Raw genomic sequence first — 20,758 nt, forward strand, 5'->3', positions numbered from 1 at the left:
CCGATAGACAATTTTATCTATACTCCTACTCCTACTGATTTCCCTAGAATCCCATAGCCATGTTTAAAGTTTAAGCTAACATTACAGCAGTTTTTCAAATGTTTTAAAGCTTCAGTCTTAAAGGAACTTTAACACCAAAAAATAAAAGAGCTTTAAAGTAATAAAAATATAATGCACTGTTGCCCTGCACTGGTAAAATTGGTGTGTTTGCTACAGTAAAACTACTATAATTTATATAATAAGCTGCTGTGTAGCCATGGGGGCAGCCATTCAAGCTGGAAAAAAGGAGAAAAGGCACAGGTTACATAGCAGATAACAGATAAGTTCTGTAGAATACAATAGTGTTTTATCTGTTATCTGCTATGTGCCTGTGCCTTTTTACTCCTTTGAATGGCTGCCCCCGGGGCTACACAGCAGCTTATTTATATAAATTATAGTAGGGTTTCTGTAGCAAGCACCCCAGCTGTACCAGTGCAGGAATGGCTGCCCCCGGGGCTACACAGCGGGGTATTTATATAAACTATAGTAGGGTTTCTGTAGCAAACACCCCAGCTGTACCAGTGCAGGAATGGCTGCCCCCGGGGCTACACAGCAGCTTATTTATATAAATTATAGTAGGGTTTCTGTAGCAAACACCCCAGCTGTACCAGTGCAGGAATGGCTGCCCCCGGGGCTACACAGCGGGGTATTTATATAAACTATAGTAGGGTTTCTGTAGCAAACACCCCAGCTGTACCAGTGCAGGAATGGCTGCCTCCAGGGCTACACAGCAGGGTATTTATATAAACTATTGTAGGGTTTCTGTAGCAAACACACCAGCTGTACCAGTGCAGGAATGGCTGCCCCCGGGGTTATACAGGGGGGTATTTATATAAACTACTATAGTAGGGTTTCTGTAGCAAACACCCAGCTGTACCGATGCAGGAATGGCTGCCCCCGGGGCTACACAGCGGGGTATTTATATAAACTATAGTAGGGTTTCTGTAGCAAACACCCCAGCTGTACCAGTGCAGGAATGGCTGCCCCCGGGGCTACACAGTGGGGTATTTATATAAACTATAGTAGGGTTTGTGTAGCAAACACCCCAGCTGTAACAGTGCAGGAATGGCTGCCCCCGGGGCTACACAGCGGGGTATTTATATAAACTATAGTAGGGTTTCTGTAGCAAGCACCCCAGCTGTACCAGTGCAGGAATGGCTGCCCCCGGGGCTACACAGTGGGGTATTTATATAAACTATAGTAGGGTTTCTGTAGCAAACACCCCAGCTGTACCAGTGCAGGAACGGCTGCCCCCGGGGCTACACAGCGGGGTATTTATATAAACTATAGTAGGGTTTCTGTAGCAAACACCCCTGCTGTACCAGTGCAGGAACGGCTGCCCCCGGGGCTACACAGCGGGGTATTTATATAAACTATAGTAGGGTTTCTGTAGCAAACACCCCAGCTGTACCAGTGCATGAATGGCTGCCCCCGGGGCTACACAGGGGGGTATTTATATAAACTATAGTAGGGTTTCTGTAGCAAACACCCCAGCTGTACCGGTGCAGGAATGGCTGCCCCCGGGGCTACACAGCGGGGTATTTATATAAACTATAGTAGGGTTTCTGTAGCAAACACCCCAGCTGTACCAGTGCAGGAATGGCTGCCCCCATACTACACAGCAGCTTATTTATATAAATTATAGTAGATTTTCTGAAGTAAACACACAGTGCAGGGCAGCAGCACATTATATTTTAGTTACTTTTATACACTTTCATTTTTTGGTGTTACTGTTCCTTTAAACTATTGACTATCCATTCCCTTCACGTATACAAGTATTTCTAGTCCTGCAAAATTTTTTTACTTAATTAGTTATCAGTGAGAGTTATGCTAGGTTCACAGTGGGCATTGTGTTCCCAGTAATAGAGGAACACGACGAAGTGGAGCTGCCGCACCTTAACTGTGCGTTACGTCCCATTTAGTGAAGCATACAGTCAATGAAAAGCATGCTTCATGGTCACTCAACATGTTCATTTATGCACTGTGTGCATTGGGCTTTATTCTTATAGCAGAGAAGTAATTAATTATGACTGTTTGTGAATTGGGACATTTAAACTTGCTTTATTTATTTTTTTTATTCCCATTTAAATTTAGTAGGAGTCGGAGTCGGTTCATTTTTTGCCGACTCCGACTCCAGGCACCCAAAATTGCCTCCGACTCCGACTCCACAGCCCTGCAAATAACTGTCAACGAATAGAACTGTAGCTTCCACCTTGCGGTATACCCCTGGAACTGTTTCCTATGGGGTCAGCTTGCATAGTGTAGTACAGTGCTGTCCAACTTCTGTAGTACCGAGGGCCGGAATTTTTCCGGCCTACATGGTGGAGGGACGATAAAGGAAGCCAGTTTTGGCCACTTCCCTTTTTAAACCACACCCATGTTATCACATGACCATACCCATATTTATGGTGGTAGTACAGCAAAAACCTGTCATACTCTGCCTTCCCTATTCTGCTGTATAGCGTCCCGTCTAAGGGCTGTTCGGCGCATGAGGCAAGTGTGTGCGTGTATTCGCACGCCGGCGCATACAACTGCACGTGAATCCGAACACATGTCTGCGCATATGTTTGCACGTACGACGTTGCGTGCGGCAGTGCGCACACGTCACAGCGCACGAATTGGCGCCAAAAGTTCCGTTTAAAAGGACGCTGAAGGTTTCAATCATTGCTTGGTTATTGGCCTAGCTCCTGGTTTCCTGTTTCGACTTCTGCTGTATTTTGACTTCTGCCTGATTCCCGGATTTTTGCCTAAACTCTGCCTGGACTGACCTCTGCCTGTGTAACGGACTTTGCCTGGACTGACCTCTGCCTGTGTAACGGACTTTGCCTGAACTCTGCCTGTGTAATGGACTTTGCCTGAACTCTATTACCTTGTCCTCAGCCTACTTGAGACTGTAAATAACCCATTTTGCATTAATTTAAGTAGGTTGTTATTGACATACTAGACTTCCCTCATACTGCACACGCAGGCAGTATACAGTAACACAATGCTGGCACTGCTCCTACAGTCTGCACAATAACTATATATTTAAAAACTTTTTAGATGCAGTACCTCAGTATATGTTCTTTTTATAATCTGCAGGGGACCTGTGAATCTCAGTACTGATACCATTTAAAGCTTACACATAGGTAAGCCATCAAAGCAGCCAGACAGGTTGGGGGCCGCACAGAGGGGGGTCGCGGGCCACCAGTTGGACAGCACTGGTGTAGTAGAACAGGTCACATTTAAACATTATATATACCTGTATGTACTATATGTGACAATAGGTGTTTTTTCTCACTCCTATCACACAACATTTTTTTACACGTGATACATGCAATTTTTTTCTCACTCCAAAGTCAACTGTCATTTTTTCTTGGAAAATTTTTGCTGCAGTATTGTGAAAAAAATAACTGTGGAATTCACTGCAACTCCATAGCTGGCTAAAGAATTTGCTCATCACTAGTGATAAATTGTATTTCGTCATCTGGGAGGCTGACAAAAAAGTCCAGATGCCAGCAGAACACTGTCTGTTGGAAAGTGCAATGCTAACAGTAACATTTGGTGCAGGAGGAATAATTCACTGAGGTTGTTTTTCACTGTTTGGGATAGGGCCCCTGGTTCCAGTGAAACCACACCTTAGTACAGGGATCCCCAACCTATTATACCCATGAGCCACATTCAAATGGGGAAAAAGCATTGGTGAGCAACACAAGCATGAAAATGGTTCCTGGGGGTGTCAATAAGAGCAATAATTGGCTATTTAATAGCCCCAATGTGGACTGGCAGCCTACAGAAGGCCCTGTCTGGCATTATACTGGGTTTTTATGCAACCAAAACTTGCCTCCAAACAAGAAAATCAAAAATAAGCACCTGCTTTGAGGCCACTGGGAGCAACATCCAAGGGGTTGGTGAGCAACATGTTGCTCCTGAGCCACTGGTTGGGGATCACTGCCTTAGTGTCAATGACATTCTTGACAATTCTGTGCTTGGGCAACATTTGGGTAAAACCTGCCCTGCTATAAGCCGATTTCAAACGTAGTGGACACCAAGCGCTCCGGACTCCGGGGTCTCTCATAAAATCAAATCTTTATTGTTGCATTAAAAGAAGGAACGCCTAACGCGTTTCGTATGCCAAGCACACTTACTCATAGGCTAATAACAAGCCTATGAGTAAGTGTGCTTGGCATACGAAACGCGTTAGGCGTTCCTTCTTTTAATGCAACAATAAAGATTTGATTTTATGAGAGACCCCGGAGTCCGGAGCGCTTGGTGTCCGCTACGTTTGAAATCGGCTTTTTTTCCCCTTCAGCTACGGGTTCGGGGCCCTGAGCACCCGGACCAGCCAGGGATACCGGTGAGCTATTTTGACTTGAACTGACTATGCTTGACCATTGTGTTCCTTGAACAGCATTTGCGATACGTCCGAGGTTTTTACACCCGGACCTTACTGCTTAGATTGGTACGGATTGTATTTTGTGAATTGGAGCATTTATTATCATATGCAGAGAAATTTACTTTTGTTTTTCATTTTTGTTTTACTTTATATGATATATTATCTTACCTCTTTTTCTCTGCCCTGCTATAACACAATAATGCAAAAAGTGAGGTCTGCACAGATGTGTTTTTTTAGATGGAAGTGAAAGAACTTGACTGGCTGCACACAGGGGTGTTTCGCAGCTACCCCAGGCTGGTGTGGTTTTTTTTCCTAACAGGCACACCAACCCAAGGTAAAAGATAAGCGATTAGAATCACTGGGGTGATTTTTATCTTTCCTTCTCCTTTAAACTTTGTGAAAATTAGAGGCTGTTGTAGCAGCAAAGGGAGGACCAACTTCATATTAGTATCCTTGGTTTTGGGAAACTGTGTTGGACAGTCAAAGATGTAGATACTTTTGGAAATATAGTATATATGTTGTAATTTCATGCATTTTTAATGTCATGTGTACTGCCACTATGAAAAGTTTGTTCTCTGCCCTTAGTTCCCTTATTCAGTGGATGTGTATGAAAAGAAATAGATACAACACATTAAGAGCTGACTAGGATCAGGTATGAGGAAGCTAAGTCATCCATCGAAACATGTCAGGCTGGGGTGATGTCACATCCAGTTGCAAGGAGTCACAACGGGAAACACACACGCCGGCAGAATCCTCCTCTGGAACCAAACAATAATCTTGTGGACGTCCTCATATATATGTGACAAACCCCAAGGAACTAAATGTAAGTGCAATATGTCTTAAATAGGGATGGGTGAAATCATTCGCGCGATGAAAAAATTTGCCACACGTCAATAAATTGGTGCATGCATTATTTTTTGTGACGCATGTGTTGCTTTCTTTTGACACACGCAAAAAAACGGTGCAAGTGTCAAAAACCAATGTGTGCGTCAGAAAAAGCAACACATGCGCCAATTTATTGTTGCGCGGCAAATTTTTCTGCCACGCAAATTATTTCACCCATCCCTGGTTTTAAAGTCTTTTTTGGGATTTTTTTGCATATTTGTTATTGAAGTCTGAGGACACATATAGATAGCAGAGGGAGAGACGTGCTTGACTGAATACAACAGGCAATATTCTAACCATTGGTTTGTAAGTAGGCACTTCTGCTGAGCGGTGTATAAGGACTTTTACTACAGCATGCATCTAAAGAATAGATATACAAAACACAGGGTTTAGGACAGCACACCTAAAAAGAAAAAAACAAAATAGTGTGCTCACTATAGGAGACTACCTGAGAGTCTCCAAATAACTCAGTAAAAAATCCAGTCAATAGGGAACTCCTTCACAAAATGTTCAGTCACATCAGCCAATTAATGGTCAAAGCTTGTCTTATTTTTCCACACTTCTTCCTGTTACAGTTAGAGCTGCATTATTTCCTGTCAGGTGATCTCTAAGGGCTCTGGCACACGGGGAGATTAGTCGCCCGTGACAAAACTCCCTGTTCGCGGGCGACTAATCTCCCTGAGTTGCCATCACCTGCCATCCCACCGGTGAAAATGTAAGTTGCCGGTGGGATGGCACACGCGGCGGCATGATTTCGGCAAATCGGCGAAGTTGCCGATCTGTTGGTATATGTTAAGATAACACACACGAATCATTGGTTAAACCATACTTTATTCTAACAAGCCAACAATAATTAGTCACCTTAGTGAGGACCATGCCCTCTTATTAACTACAATAAATTAGGGAAAAAAGGGAAGAAAGGAAGAAGTCTATATGCACAGAAAGTTATAGATATTTGTACACAGTGGAAGAGGTGGTACTCAGGCCTGTATGTAAAAATGCACCAGTTTTTAGCCTGGGCTTCGAACAACTGAACACATGGACATGTATACATGGGTTTTATACATTAGTGTGCAAAAGTATCTATGTTTAGTAGCAATATTAACTTTCTCTGAATTGTAGAGAGGTATGTCTGTGTAAGTGGTGAAACTATGTCTGCTGAGGCCGAGTAGATAACTTTGTTTAACAAGTCAAAAGTACTAATCTTCTTTTATTAACAGAAACATTGTTGGTTTTCAATGATTTCCAATAAAATGTGATCCTACTGACTTGGTTTATAATTTGCAGTATCATCAGTTTGGTAATTTCCCTATGGGACCAAACTGTAAATTATATCCTTATAAATGGTGGTTAGTGGCATCATCAGTTATAATCGGAGTTTAGTGATGTAATTTGTGACATGACTCACTAAAACATGTATATTATAATAAAGTACAAGAAGTCACCCAGAGTATTAGAAGTCACATCAGAGTTCCATGACCTGTATAAAAGCACTCGGCCATTGGCCTGCTTTTCTATGGTCATGGAACTCCTTGGTGACTTATAATATCCCTATATTTTACAATAGGAAGTACTTTATTCACTATATATCTTTATCCTTGAGATGCAGAACATCTAGCAAATTTCTAAACAGAGAAATCCATTGTTATTAGTTAAGTGTATGCCGATTCTTGCCTTAGCATAATGCAATACAAACCATATGCATAGCATCATACATGCCAACATTCCCCTTAGGGAGAAAAATGCGGACCAGTGTACATTTCAGCTTAACATATTTTCATGTCTTTTTTCTCTGTAATGCTGAAATGCTGAAAGTATATATGTCATGTCCCTATTTGGGGGAAACATATTCATATGGTTGTAAAAATAACAGAAATGGAAATTTAAATTAAACCATTTGCCAGAACTTATTTCAGTGCATTTTGGATTAATGAACATAACAGGATCAGTAACACAAAAGCATAAAGAAAGAGATATTTTCAAAGACACATCAGATATTTTACATTTAGGAATGTTTTCTTCTTAAGTCTGCTGTAGTATTTGCTTGGGAGAGTTCCAATTGCACAAATTTTACTGTATGTATACTCCTGCCCATTCACAGAGCTGGATACTAAACCAAGCCTGTCCAACTCCAGGCCTTAAGTGGTCATGAATTAAACCTATTTCTGGCTGACTACTGCTAAGGAAATTAGTAATTTGATAATTGTTACAGAACAGACTGACCTTGAAGAAAAGCAAAGCCCTAACTAAGGATAAGTCCTATGGCGGTTTGACTATCCTGGTGCTATTCCACAAAACATTGGATTTGGAAATGCCCAAAATCCAGTCACTGTTTCCCATAACAAATCATGGGAAATACTTGGCAACTGCAGCCACTAACAGCTACAGACTGGCATCTCCAGAAATGCCAAAGCAACATTCTGGTGTTTTGACCAACACTGTTTTCTGCAAATGCACAACACTGGTCAAGACACCTTGTGTACCTCAGACCTTAGGTTTGAAACAATAAACTTTATTCACAGAACTTTTGTGACAGTGCCAAGATCCATGCCTCTAAAATTGCCCTTGGTGACCATCTTCCCTTTCTTTAGCCCTTCCTGCGTAGTGGACTTGGGTTACACATGTTTAGGGGCCATGCAAGAATAACTGAAAGAGAAGATATTTAGGTGTGGTTTCTCAAATAAATGCTACATTTAATATAAAAAGAAAACAAACAAAAAACAACTATGGCGCATGGTGTTTTCAAATGCAGCTAACTTAGATGATAAAATGCAAGCTTTCATGACTTCCTGGGTCCCTGATTCAGATATCATGCTATATTTTTGGCTCTGACCAATAGCTAACATGATACAGCACTCTGCAACTATAAAACAGAATCATCTGGTATGCATACCTTTGCAAAAAATCTTCAAAATCCACATTTTGCAGGGCTGTCTAATGTTCTCTCTAAGTTTAGTTGACATCAGCAAATAAGAATTGTGGAAGATATAGAAAATGTGAAATGCACTCACAAAATTACTGATTTAGCACACATAGGTTTTTAAAAACTATGCATAAAAGATGATTTTTGCACAAATTTACAGCTTACAAGACCTTAGAGAGTATGCTTAGCATTCAGTTTCTATGAGCAGTGTATGGCTGTAAAGAAACAAATGCATTTTTCTTGCAATAGTATCAGCAGCAAGTGTCTAATAATATAAAGCAATATCCAGCATGGTAGAGGTTTCTTTTTCCTAAATGGCATGCCCACTTTAACATAGTCCTAGCAATGTTGTAGGACCTAGTAACACTTTTCTAAAAGGAACTTATTAATCACAGATAAATGCTTTCCTTGATATCAAGAAAAATACATGCTTACCCAATCACTGGGTTAAGTGCAGATGCAGAGCATGTAAACCCAAAAATAAAATTTTGCCTAATAAAAGAAATTATAATTCTAGGCAACTTTTCAGTATAAATGAATTACACATATTTTGTGGTTTTAAAGTTATTTGTAAATATAACTTCCACTAAAAAGCAGTGGCTGTTGCTTTCTAGAGTATTGTCTTCCCTGTTGGTTTTGACAGCAATGGAGCAAAAGCCAGCTGATTAGTAATTGCACACAGGACGATTTGTTGCCCGCATTAAAAACTCGCTACCATGGGCAAGAAATCTCCCCAAACATGCCTTGCTCTTGCCTAACATTCTAATCACCATAAGTAAATTACATTACTCTCAGCAACTGGATTTAATTGTGGGAAGATTCAAATGCAGGCATTAGTTATTAATGATCCATTTCATTAATGATCCATGTTCCCTAGCTAGAAAGCAACTTTGAATCACTTTGCATACTTAGAGCAGTGGCACACGGGGAGATTAATCGCCTGCGATAAATCCCCTCACAAGGAAACTTTGGGCAACTTTGAAAATTAAGCGACACGTATGCCATCCCACTGGTGATTTACATTCTTGCCTGTGGGATGGCATGTGGAGGAGATTAGTCACCTGCAACAGCGAAGATTTATTGAGGGCGACTAATCTCCCCATGTGCCACTGCCGTTAGTGCTTGGTACTATTGAATTTTATTCTTGAACCAACAAATGTATTTTTTTTTTAGCTGAAATATTGGTGTGCATTTTGCCTGAGTCTGAGCTTCAGAAGGAGCCAGCGCTACACATTAGAACTGCTTTCGGGTAGCCTTTTGTTTTTCCTACTCCCATGTAACTGGAGTCATCCCAAGCTGGACTTGGATTTCTTACTATTGAGTGCTATTCTCAGATCTACTGGAAGCTGCTATCTTGCTACCTTCCCATTGTTCTGCTGATCGTTGGCTGATATCACTCCAACTTGCAGCTCAGCAGTTAAGGGCTCTGGCACACGGGGAGATTAGTCGCCCGCAACAAATCTCCTTGTTCGTGGGCGACTAATCTCCCCAAAATGCCATCCCACCGGCGAAAATGTAAATCGCCGGTGGGATGGCATACGCGGCGGCGCGATTTCAGTGAAATCGCGGAAGTTTCGTCTCAAGGCAACTTTCGCGATTTCACTGAAATCGCGCCACCGCATATGCCATCCCACCGCCGGTCGCGGGCGACTAATCTCCCCGTGTGCCAGAGCCCTAATTGTGACTGAATTTTATCAGAGAACAGGTCACATGGCTGCAGCACCCTGGAGTATAATATGTATATAATAATTATATGGCTATCCCCACGTGACATTTCAAAATTAAATATTAAAAAAATATGTTTGCATTTTTGAAAAATGGATTTCAATGCAGGATTCAGCTGGAGCAGCTCTATTAAATGATGCATTTGGAAAAAACATGTTTTCCCATGACAGTATTCCTTCAAATAAGAACTTGAGCCCCAAAACAATGATTTTATCTTGTACTTGTCTTCACAAGTAGCAGCTTTATGTAATTTAAGTTCTGGTGGCCATTTTCCCCTGCTTACCTGCTTGGTCCTTGCTACTTTTGGCTTCCACCCCATGTTACTATCAACACTGCCTGATGTGTAAGAACCTGGACGAAAAGCAGACAATACTACAGAGTGGGGAATGGTTTGGTATAATTTAGCTCTTTAGTTGGACAGCCTTAATTAATAGTACATGCTGATGAATTGAGCCAATGCAAAGGTAAAATATTGTAAGAAACGAAATCGTGCTTTACAGAAATCATTCCAAGTTTTTGGAAATGTAGGCCATATCTATAAAATGCATACTGTGCATTTTATTTTTTTAATGTTACTTTGCCTTAAACAGGAAACTAACGGCAGATACAAGGAACAAATGCACAAGGAGCCAACTGATGACATGGTGCCCTATGACCCTGTTTAGATCATTGTTGATAGTATAGTCCAGCTTTCTCTATCCTCCCTGCACTGCCCATGCCAGCTAAGGGCTCTGGCGCACAGGGGAGATTAGTCGCCCGCGATTAACTCCCTGTTCGCGGGCGACTAATCTCCCCGAGTTGCCTACCCCTGCCATCCCACCGGCGAACATGTAAGTCGCCGGCGGGATGGCAGACGCGGCGGCGCGGTTTCGCGCAAATCGCCGAAAAAGACTCGCGAGTCTTTTTCAGCGATTTCCGGAAATCGTCCCGCCGCGTCTGCCATCCCGCCGGCGACTTACATGTTCGCCGGTGGGATGGCAGGGGTAGGCAACTCGGGGAGATTAGTCGCCCGCGAACAGGGAGTTAATCGCGGGCGACTAATCTCCCCCGTGTGCCAGAGCCCTAAATGATGCCTGACATACATCAAGTCAGTAGTGTAATGTGTAGGGCTCATTAACTTTGAAAACAATAAAAAGTGACATATTGTTAATATTTCTGTCAGTAATGGTTTTGCAGTATTTGTAATGCCTGGGATATAAGAATTATTTCTGCCATGCCTATAAATTCTGTTTACTGATACCAATAGCATTTAATTTTATGGGGATACCGTGTTAATTTTTACAAAACTACAACTTATGCATGTGAAGCTATTTAGTTCTCACCAAACATATATAGTAGCATTCTATCACTGTAAAGACATTTCCTAATGCTGATATTCCCCTGTATATACCTTAACTATTTGTGTTTATGAGCAGATTTATATGTATTTAGTGACACACAAAAATATATTTAAGTGCATTACCTTTTTATCTTTCGAACAAAGTAGAATGAATGCATTCTAAATACATTTCAGAAACCATACAGACTGGTGCGTATGCAAATTACCTACATCCTATGTAAGTGAGTAGACAGGTGTGAAGAATGATGGAACCCATGTACATGCAAGTGCAGATAGGTACATAAGAAGACAGACAAGCACAATGAAGTATGGGTAGGTGTAGTGTGCACACAATTATAGTCCCCTGTTTATACACCTAAAATGTACAACAGTTGTGCAATCCCAACAACCCTCTATAGGTACCCTATTGCCCTTTCTTAAACAGGAGGAAGCTTATGTTTCTTAAATACACATACAGTAAGAGAAAGAAATGTATAGTGTAGTCTGCCCTTTAAAGGACAACAGATTTCAAGTTCTCAATGCATCATTAGGGAGGAAAAATACTCCAAGGTACTAGAGTCAAAGTCAAAGAGAGAAAGAGTTTGTGTCCACGTGGAGATGAAATTCTGAGGCCTGTAGAGGAAACAGTGCTTAGCAATCTTTGCTTGTTGGAGAAAAGTACCACAGAATTAGAGTTAATCTCTGAGCAGAGGGAGAATATGAAAGGCAGCAGGAGACTGGAGATACACTGACCAATATCTAAATTACCCAAATTACCCACACAAAAGCATTGTTTTGCTGATAGATTTCTGATATCTTTCAGATAATCCTAATTTCTGGGACTGTGAATGTGTGTCTGCATATTTGATGTATGTTATTCTCTTTGTTTTAATCAGATGCAATAGTTGTAAGAAAAAAAAAATAATATTAATATCCAGTTTAGATTTTTATGTAAGATTTCTTATTTTTTATAGTGGCCAAATATATGGCTCCTATTTTATCTGATTTAAAACTTGGTAAAACATTGATAGTTGTTTTTAGCCACTTAATATACATGTTATCTTACCTTAATATGCGGAGAGGCTAAAAAATTGTGTTATTGTGTCTTCTTTATCTACAGCAGTTGGAGAATTTTCATGGAAGCCAAGCCTCTTCTATAGATGCCTATATTATTCAATTTTGTATATGTAAGGTCAAAACAAGGAAGAGAAAAGTAAATACTGATGCTTATCTCTTTCTCCCCATGAAAATTTCTGCCTGTAATCATTAGACTTTCCTTACCCCAACCCTTGCAACCACTTTGTGTTTTCTTGCTGGCCTTTTTCCTTTCCACTGTTTTCTCTCGAACTAAGCTACTGCTTTTCCTTCTCCCACTGCTTCATCTCAGGCAGCAGAAGTCTTTTCTGCCCCATTTCTCCATATGACTCCTCTCTTTCCAGCTCACACAGCAGGATCATCCTTTAGCCCTTGGATTATACCTCCCCCTGCAGTGGCCCTGTGCCTCCTTTCACAGTGGCCACGATGCCTCATGAAGCTGTCCCTCCACATAAATTTCTTTGCGCACACTTCACACTCATATGGCTTTACACCTGTGTGTGTCTTCATGTGTTCTGTCAGGTGGTGTTTCATCTTGAACTTCTTCCCACAAACAGGACAGTCGAATGGACGCAAATTAAGGTGCATGTTGACATGGCGATCACGCATGCTTTTATGGGAAAATGCCTTTCCACAGTGGCAAAGAAATATCTTCCCACCCTCTCCTCCAGGGCTTGTTCCGGAACCTCCTTGTCCTGCAGCCCCATGCCCTGAGGGCAAAACAAGTAGCTGGTTTCCTTGCATATCCAAGGGAAGAAGAGGAGGACCCTGTGGATAACCTGACCCACCTGCTCCCTCCTCATATGGCATACCATCAGATGGTTCACAAAAGTTCACTTGCTCCTCAGGTGCATTTAGGGTGCGGACATCACTTATGCTTAGTTGCTCTTCCTCTTCATCTTCCTCAAGCTCATCATCTTCTTCCTCTTCTCCTTCACAAGTCAATAGCAAACCTTGGTGAGGACGCTCTTTTTTCACATACACCCAGTGTCTTTGTGGCACTATGCTAGGTCGCCTGTAACTAGAACAGCTTGCAACTGAAGCCTCCCCGCCTCCTTGCTCAGGTTCTCCAACAGCTTCTTCTGCTCCATCACTAACCACTTCACTTCTCCTCCTACCCCTCTCCACACAGGGTTCTGAAGGAGCCTCCCGTGGACTGAAATAATTACTACTGCTTGGAGACTGATTCTCACTTGCCCTGCCTGAGTGAGGACGCTGAGGAGTAGGACCAGTAGTGCTACCTGCTCCTTCTACAATGCCACAGCTGTTACCTCCTCGAGATTCTTTCAGCAGCTCTGAACATTTATCAACTACATGCCACATTTGAAGAACACTGCCCACAGTCAAGTAGTTCACAATTTCATCAGCTAACATGGTCAGACGTCCAGTATAAGCAGCACACAGTACAGCTTCAAATGCTCCTGGATCCACAACTCCTGGCAAAGAAACAGAACTCATGCCTTTTAACAATACTTGGTCATGGAAGTATGGGGAGGAAGCAGCGAGCACAGCACGATGAGCACGAAAGACACGGCCCTGTGCATGTATTGACACATCACAAAGCTTTCCCTCCATCCTTTGTTGATTTAGGCTCTCAAGGAGGGAACTTGCTACATCTGGAAAGTCAACATGGATGAGGGGCCCAGCAGCATCCATGGTTTAAAAAACAGAAGAGGGGAAAACCTGTGGGAGTACAAGTGAGAGAGAATTAGCGGTGAATATAAACAAATAAAGTATACAGTTTGTGCCTGTAAGATTAGATTGCAAGCTCAGCAATGCTGGGATCTCCTACCTCCTGTGTCAAATGACACTGCAAGACAAAGAGCTACCCCCTAAGAGGATTGTTTTCTTTTCTGAAAAACACAAACTGACCTTTCTATATTTGTATTATTCTTCCCTATTAATGACATTGGCATTACATTAAAAATAATAATGTAATAATTAAAACGCTAAAACAAAAGGAGGAGCACCACATTCCAACAATACAATATATATTGTTAAAAAGTATGCTGAAGAAATACCGCTCTGCAAGGTCTTCCTAATGATATTGCATTTTAGGACTTTTAGTTGGATGAAAGATTTTGTGATCTCTTACAATGTATGCTGGGGGAGACAGCCTCTGCAGACCAATAGTGGGGTTCTGAGTGGATTAAAACGACCAAATATTCTAAAGGGGTTGCAAATCCATTGCAGAAGCTATAGGTGGGTGATAAGCAGAACTCAAGGGTTGCTGGCAGATGAGACTATGCGCAAATCAGCCGTAAATAACAAAAGAGATCGATTAATGAACATTCACTGGTCCTGTTTCACTAGTCATTTAGTACCTGTACATACATTTTCATAGACAGGGCAATCATAAAATTGTTAAGCCACCTCTCCTTCCTTTGAATTTTACTTGGTCTTGGAGTGCTCCCATTTTTTTGGATCTGTGTAGTTAAGCAAAGTGATGTTGGTCTGGGCAATCTCTTTCCAATAAACAGCAGAGGGCCTCCTACAAGCAGAGGGCAATTAAGCCTGTAAGGACAAGGCAATCTCTCCCATCAACTCTGTGTGACTAGTGCCTTGGTCAGGAGACATTTTTCCCATTAGATGCCACCATGCAGGGAGGTGCCAGCCTATGAAAATATGACCAGCAGTAAATAGTTAGCACCACTATACGTAGTTTACCATGAGATGGTATGGTGGCTTGGCAAATTATCATAGCTTTGTAACTAAAAATCTAATTTTGAAGATATATGCACTTGCATAGATACTAAATTACTAATGAAACAAGGGACCAGGGAAAATGCATTGATTAATCGCCTCTTTTGTATATTTGTCATTTGGCCAGGCTGTTTGCACTTTCATGCTACTTGAATTTTACAGGTTTGTGGGGTAATCCATTAAAAGTAAATAAAAAATATTTACAATTACAAGGAAAAGTAATTTTTGCTTCAAAACAAGCCACCTTCAAGCATGCCTTAAAAGTATGCTATGAGCAAATAAAATGTGTAATGCAATTAATTAATTAACACACAATATTCGATTGGGAAATTCTTATTTTTATTCTCATTCATTCGCTTTTTTTATTTATGACTTTTATTACATTTTTCCAAAAGTACTATCACAATCCTCTTTTAGTGTATCAATGAATACAATTTTAAAGGGGACCTGTCACTCAGACATAAAAAACTGTATAATAAAAGTCCTTTTCCAATTAAACCCAAATGTAACCCAAATTCCTTTTTTTATTAACACATCCACAACCATTATAAAGGCATTTAAAAATCCCAGCTGTCAATAATATATTGCCTGCCCCGCCGCCATACCTAATTTTCCATTGAGCACTTCATAGCTGACACTGCACTCCTTACTTTCCCCCTCCCTCCTCACATCTATTTGTGTAGACAGTGCATGGGCATATGGTCCCCCATTCTATCACAAAAACAAGATTTGCATGATGCAAAGCTTTTCTTAATAAGTGCTCACAAAATGGTGCCTGTCTGCTTGCTATGATTTGTGTAATTTATATTATTTATATAGTGTGAGGTCTACTTTGCTTGGCAAACACAACAGAAATAAATTTGGAATTATTTCTTGGGGTGACAGGTCCTGTTTAAGGGTGTGAATTAAATTTAGAGGAATTTAGGTTGCAGTAAAAGGATCTGTGTAGGGAAGCAGATAAAATGGAATGGTGAAAGTTCACAAGTTTTTGACAATGTCCATTTGTGTCTTTTAGCCCTATTTAGTTTGAAGTAGTGTTTCTGAAGCAAACATAGCATTTTTACCAGTGCAGGGTAATAGTACATTATATTTTAATGCATAAAAATAATAAATAAAGCACTTCTATGTTTAAGTGTTAATAAGAGGTCAGAGTCAAAATCTCCATATAGGAAGGAGCTGGAATAAAAGGTAACACAGGAAAGTTTGAAACAACAGTAATACAACATGAGAGTTTTATATGCATTTAAATATAATGTTGTTACTCTGCAATGGTAAAAACTCTGTGTTTACTCAGAAATACTACTATAGTTTAGTTTAAATAACCTGCTGTGTAGCAATGGGGGCAACCATTTAAGCTGAATAGGGCAAAAAAGTCTAATGTTAACATAGAGGCAAAGGCTTCCTGGGTCTAATGTTAACATAGAGCTTCAAAGGCACCCAATCAAAATTTTCAGTCCTGTCCGATCAACGAGATGACCAATATCCAAGGCTTTTTACCCATATTGGTTATCAGTGTGTGTATAGCCACCTTATATTCACAGAGTGTATCGGTAACTATCTCAGAATCTGCAAAATACAATTTTCAACAGGCACAACCAACACATGGCAAAGCTGGGCAAATATGTGTACCATGACATTTACAAGCAACTTTTGCTTGTCTGGAAAACACAGTAAAAATCCAGGTGCTCAGTCAGGGGGACTACAAGAAAATAACCACTTGGAAATTATTTATAATGAATTTCAAATAACATTAAAAAGGCACCACTGTAATATTTTTTTAAAAAAATTCTGTGCAGAATATCTTTTTTTTTTTTTTTTAACAAAAAACATGCCCAAAGATCTTATTTCCCTGTACTTATTTCTCCCCACAATGCCTACAATGCCATTATATGTGCACTGACATTCTTGCGCCTAGTCATAAAGCACCATGTATAAACACAGAAATGTACCTATCAGGCTTGCATCTTATTAAAGGTTAATCAAAATGACCAGTTTGAACTTAGAACTGGATAAAGTAATGGTTTTGCTGAATTTGTTTGTAAATAGGAAATTCTACTCACCCAACTGAGGATAGTGGATTATATAGGTAGCCAAATGCATGCATTAAAGTGAAACAGCAGAGTGCAGCTTTGCAACATGTGCAAGTCCCCCATAGTGTATTTAGATTAGACTGAGAGCAATATTAGCTGGTGGAACTAAACCCTAATAAGAAACAAAACACAAGGGCAATGAGTTGCAAACAACCAACGATGATGGATACAATATTCACCTATTTAGACGGAGAAATGGTATGTGCTGGGTGGTGCAACCCAATAGTAAATGGCAGCAGATACAACAGTAAAAATTTCTTGCAGAGTATATTCCCCGGCACCTATAATATTCACAGATAAGTATTTGTGTGTATCTACCGCATCCACCAACATTCTTTAAACACACTAAAAATCTTTTTCCCTAGTACGTCCAAACGCCACAGCAGAACTCCTCCCTCCCACAAAGAGAGAACTGTTATGATATAAACGCCTGCTTGTTGTATACAGTATGTTTCCATAAATACAATACATGGCAGTATCCATTTCTTTTGCGGTACCCATTTACTGCACGAACACATACAATGCCCTAAGCAAGCCACCCCTCCTACACACAATACGTACAAAACACCCACACAGCAGTTCTTAGGCGTGCATACAACGCATTTCTATAGACATATAATAAAGAGCAGTCAGTCTCACCCCTGAATTGTCTTTTGCTGCCTCTTTAATACTCTCAGTGTCTCAGGCCTGCCCGAGCTCCGCCCACCCATTAAAGGCGCGCAGGCGCACTGACCAATCCTAGTGCTTTTGAATGTCGACCGATGAAAATAATCTTTCCTTTAAGATGTAGGTCCCACCCACTTTTAGTGCCAAAAGCCTACTGTGCCCGGTTGGAAACGCCCTCAAATCTGCTATTATAGTGCTGTATTTGAAGGCATGCTGATTCGTGAATTAATCCGTCAATCAGGAACGGAAGGTTGACATCAGGAATATACTCCTGTAGGATTGGCCGAGTGCGCGAATGTTTTTGAGTGGTTAACGTGTATTTTTTTTTATAATCTCGTATGGGGGTACTGCCCGCTGGTTAAACTTCATGCTTTCTTGTGAAATCGGAGCAGATGGTTTCAGACTATATGGCGCTGCTTGTAGCACGTTTGTCTTCATAGAGTTCCTAGTGCAGGCCTGGCAGCAGCGCTGCTGTTTAAATCAAATAATGAACAATTCCCAGAATGTGCCCAGGGATAACAGCCTTCCCTATTGGATATGTAAAGTGTAGACACCGACAAGATGACAATGATGATTTTAAGGCAGCCAAGCAAAATTCTTCTTGCATTTATATTCCCTAAATGTTATTGCAGCACACGGCGTGACTCTACCAGCCCTATAGTGGTGTATTTATTCCACCCTGGGCACAGGAGAAATAATGCGTGCACGGATTGGCACATTCATATGTTGTATTGCTCATGCGCGGAGCTGATAGGATACTGGCACACCCTTACCCAGCACTGCTCCTAATTTCCCATAAAAAGGTGCCTGTGCTTTGCCCCCTGAATCTGACATCCTTTTCACCAATCCATAGGTAACAACTGTATGTGTGAGTGCAGGCATGTAAAAGTCAGGTAGATATTTGCATTTTTTGACCAATGCATAGATGCCTATGTAGAAAATACAGACCAGCACCCCTGTTTTTTTTGTACCCTGCACAGGGTGTCCTGTGCTGTACGTTTTCAGTTGTATAGAAATTGTATACTCTCACTATGTTAAAAAGCAATTTAGACACTGGAAGCCATTTGCTGTTAAATTGCTGATGTCACACTTCAGGAGGGCTTAGGTTGTACTTATTTGGGTCCTTTTTAGTTGTATAGAGTGAATACTCTCACTATGTTAAATAGCTATTTAGACACACAAAGCCATTCCCTGTTAAATTGCTGAAGTAACATCTCTTTGTTTGTATTTATTTGTTATGCACCCTGTGTGCCACTTCTATATTTATCTAGTGTTTTTTTGCGGTGAACTCAACAGGGCTTTGCCCCACAGAGGGGAGGGCTATGTGGCCATCAGGATGGGGCATTCTTGCATCAGGATCTTGACCAACTGGCAATCTGGGCAGCTAAGTGGCAGATGAGATTTAATGTTGATAAATGTAAGGTCAAGCCACTTATACCCTTAAAGGAACAGTAACAACAAAAAATAAAAGTGTATAAAAGTAACTAAAATATAATGTGCTGCTGCGCTGCACTGGTAAAAGTTGTGTGTTTACTTCAGAAAGTCTACTATAATTTATATAAATAAGCTGCTGTGTAGCCATGGAGGCAGCCATTCAAAGGAGAAAAGGCACAGGCACATAGCAGATAACAGATAAAACACTATTGTATTCCACAGAGCTTATCTGTTATCTGCTATGTAACCTGTGCCTTTTCTCCTTTTTTCCAGCTTGAATGGCTGCCCCCGTGGCTACACAGCAGGGTATTATATAAATTATAGTAGTGTTACTGTAGCAAACACACCAGTTTTACCAGTGCAGGGCAACAGTGCATTATATTTTTATTACTTTAAAGCTCTTTTATTTTTTGGTGTTACTGTTCCTTTAATGGGACTGCACTAGGCAAATCCATAATGGAGAAGGACCTTGGAGTCCTTGTAGATAATAAACTTGGCTGTAGCAAGCAATGCCAGGCAGCAGCTGCAAGGGCTTGAGCTATATTAAAAGGGGTATAGATTCACGGGAGGAGGGGGTTATTCTTCCCCTTTACAGAGCGCTGGTAAGGCCCTATCTAGAATATGCTGTTCAGTTTTGGTCTCCAGTGCTCAAACGGGACATTATTGAATTAGAGAGGGTCCAGAGAAGGGCAACTAAGCTGGTAAAGGGTATGGAAAGTCTCAGTATGAAGAAAGACCGGACAATTTGGGTCTGGTTACACTGGAGAAGAGGCGCTTAAGAGGAGACATGATAACTATGTTTAAATATATAAGGGGATCATATAATAAATAAGTTAGGCAGGTTATATATAAGCTTTATGGTTGAACGTGATGGATGTACGTCTTTTTCAGCCTATGTTACTATGTTATTACGGGACATGGCTACTTGTACAAAGTGTGGATCAGATGGAGACTGTGTATATATTACATCTTATTAGGGTGATGGCACACAAGATTTGTTGCTTGTGGTTAAATCTTTGCTACTGTGGATGCCACAACTCTCAAAAAAGACTTTTCATAGGATAACATTAAGAATGCCATGGTAGTGAAGCTTATTAAAACACCTTGTTTCACTACGAGTTTTCAACCTCAAACCATCCGAGGGGGCATGTAAGCTTTCAAGAGCTCAAATTTTGCGGAAGTAAAAAGTTGGTTTATTAACTAGAAGTTGTTTGAAAATTGGATTAACAATGGTAATATGCCAGTATCTATTGAGGATTGTCCTAGTGTACCCTGAATGTAAAAGCAACAGGAGATACTTTTATGGCAAAATTATTAAGCTCATGCAGACAATGTTATATATATTAAAAAACAGTTTAATTTCAGGTGTCAGTATCTCTTTAAATATCTATGAAATGATAAGACCAATTTGGTAATGCTGTTGGGATAAAAGCCAAATCATTTAATTTATATGATGGAAGGTTTATTTGGTGGAACTCGGTTTCTTTTTGTTATATTTCCTGCTT

General features: G+C 40.7%; 1 protein-coding gene across 1 annotated transcript; it reads right to left on the reverse strand.

The window, feature by feature from the left end:
- Nucleotides 1-11,395: 11,395 nt before the first annotated feature.
- zbtb22 (zinc finger and BTB domain containing 22) lies at nt 11,396-18,003 on the reverse strand. The gene is made up of 2 exons (XM_002938681.4): nt 17,793-18,003; nt 11,396-14,043 (listed from the first exon to the last, which is right to left on the reverse strand). Exon 2 carries the CDS (start codon nt 14,014-14,016, stop codon nt 12,706-12,708), a length of 1,311 nt encoding a protein of 436 aa, XP_002938727.2. The 5' UTR covers nt 14,017-14,043; nt 17,793-18,003; the 3' UTR covers nt 11,396-12,705.
- Between the last annotated feature and the right edge of the window lie 2,755 nt (nt 18,004-20,758).

This window comes from Xenopus tropicalis, chromosome 8 (genome assembly GCF_000004195.4).
Source record: "Xenopus tropicalis strain Nigerian chromosome 8, UCB_Xtro_10.0, whole genome shotgun sequence".
NCBI lineage: Eukaryota > Metazoa > Chordata > Amphibia > Anura > Pipidae > Xenopus > Xenopus tropicalis.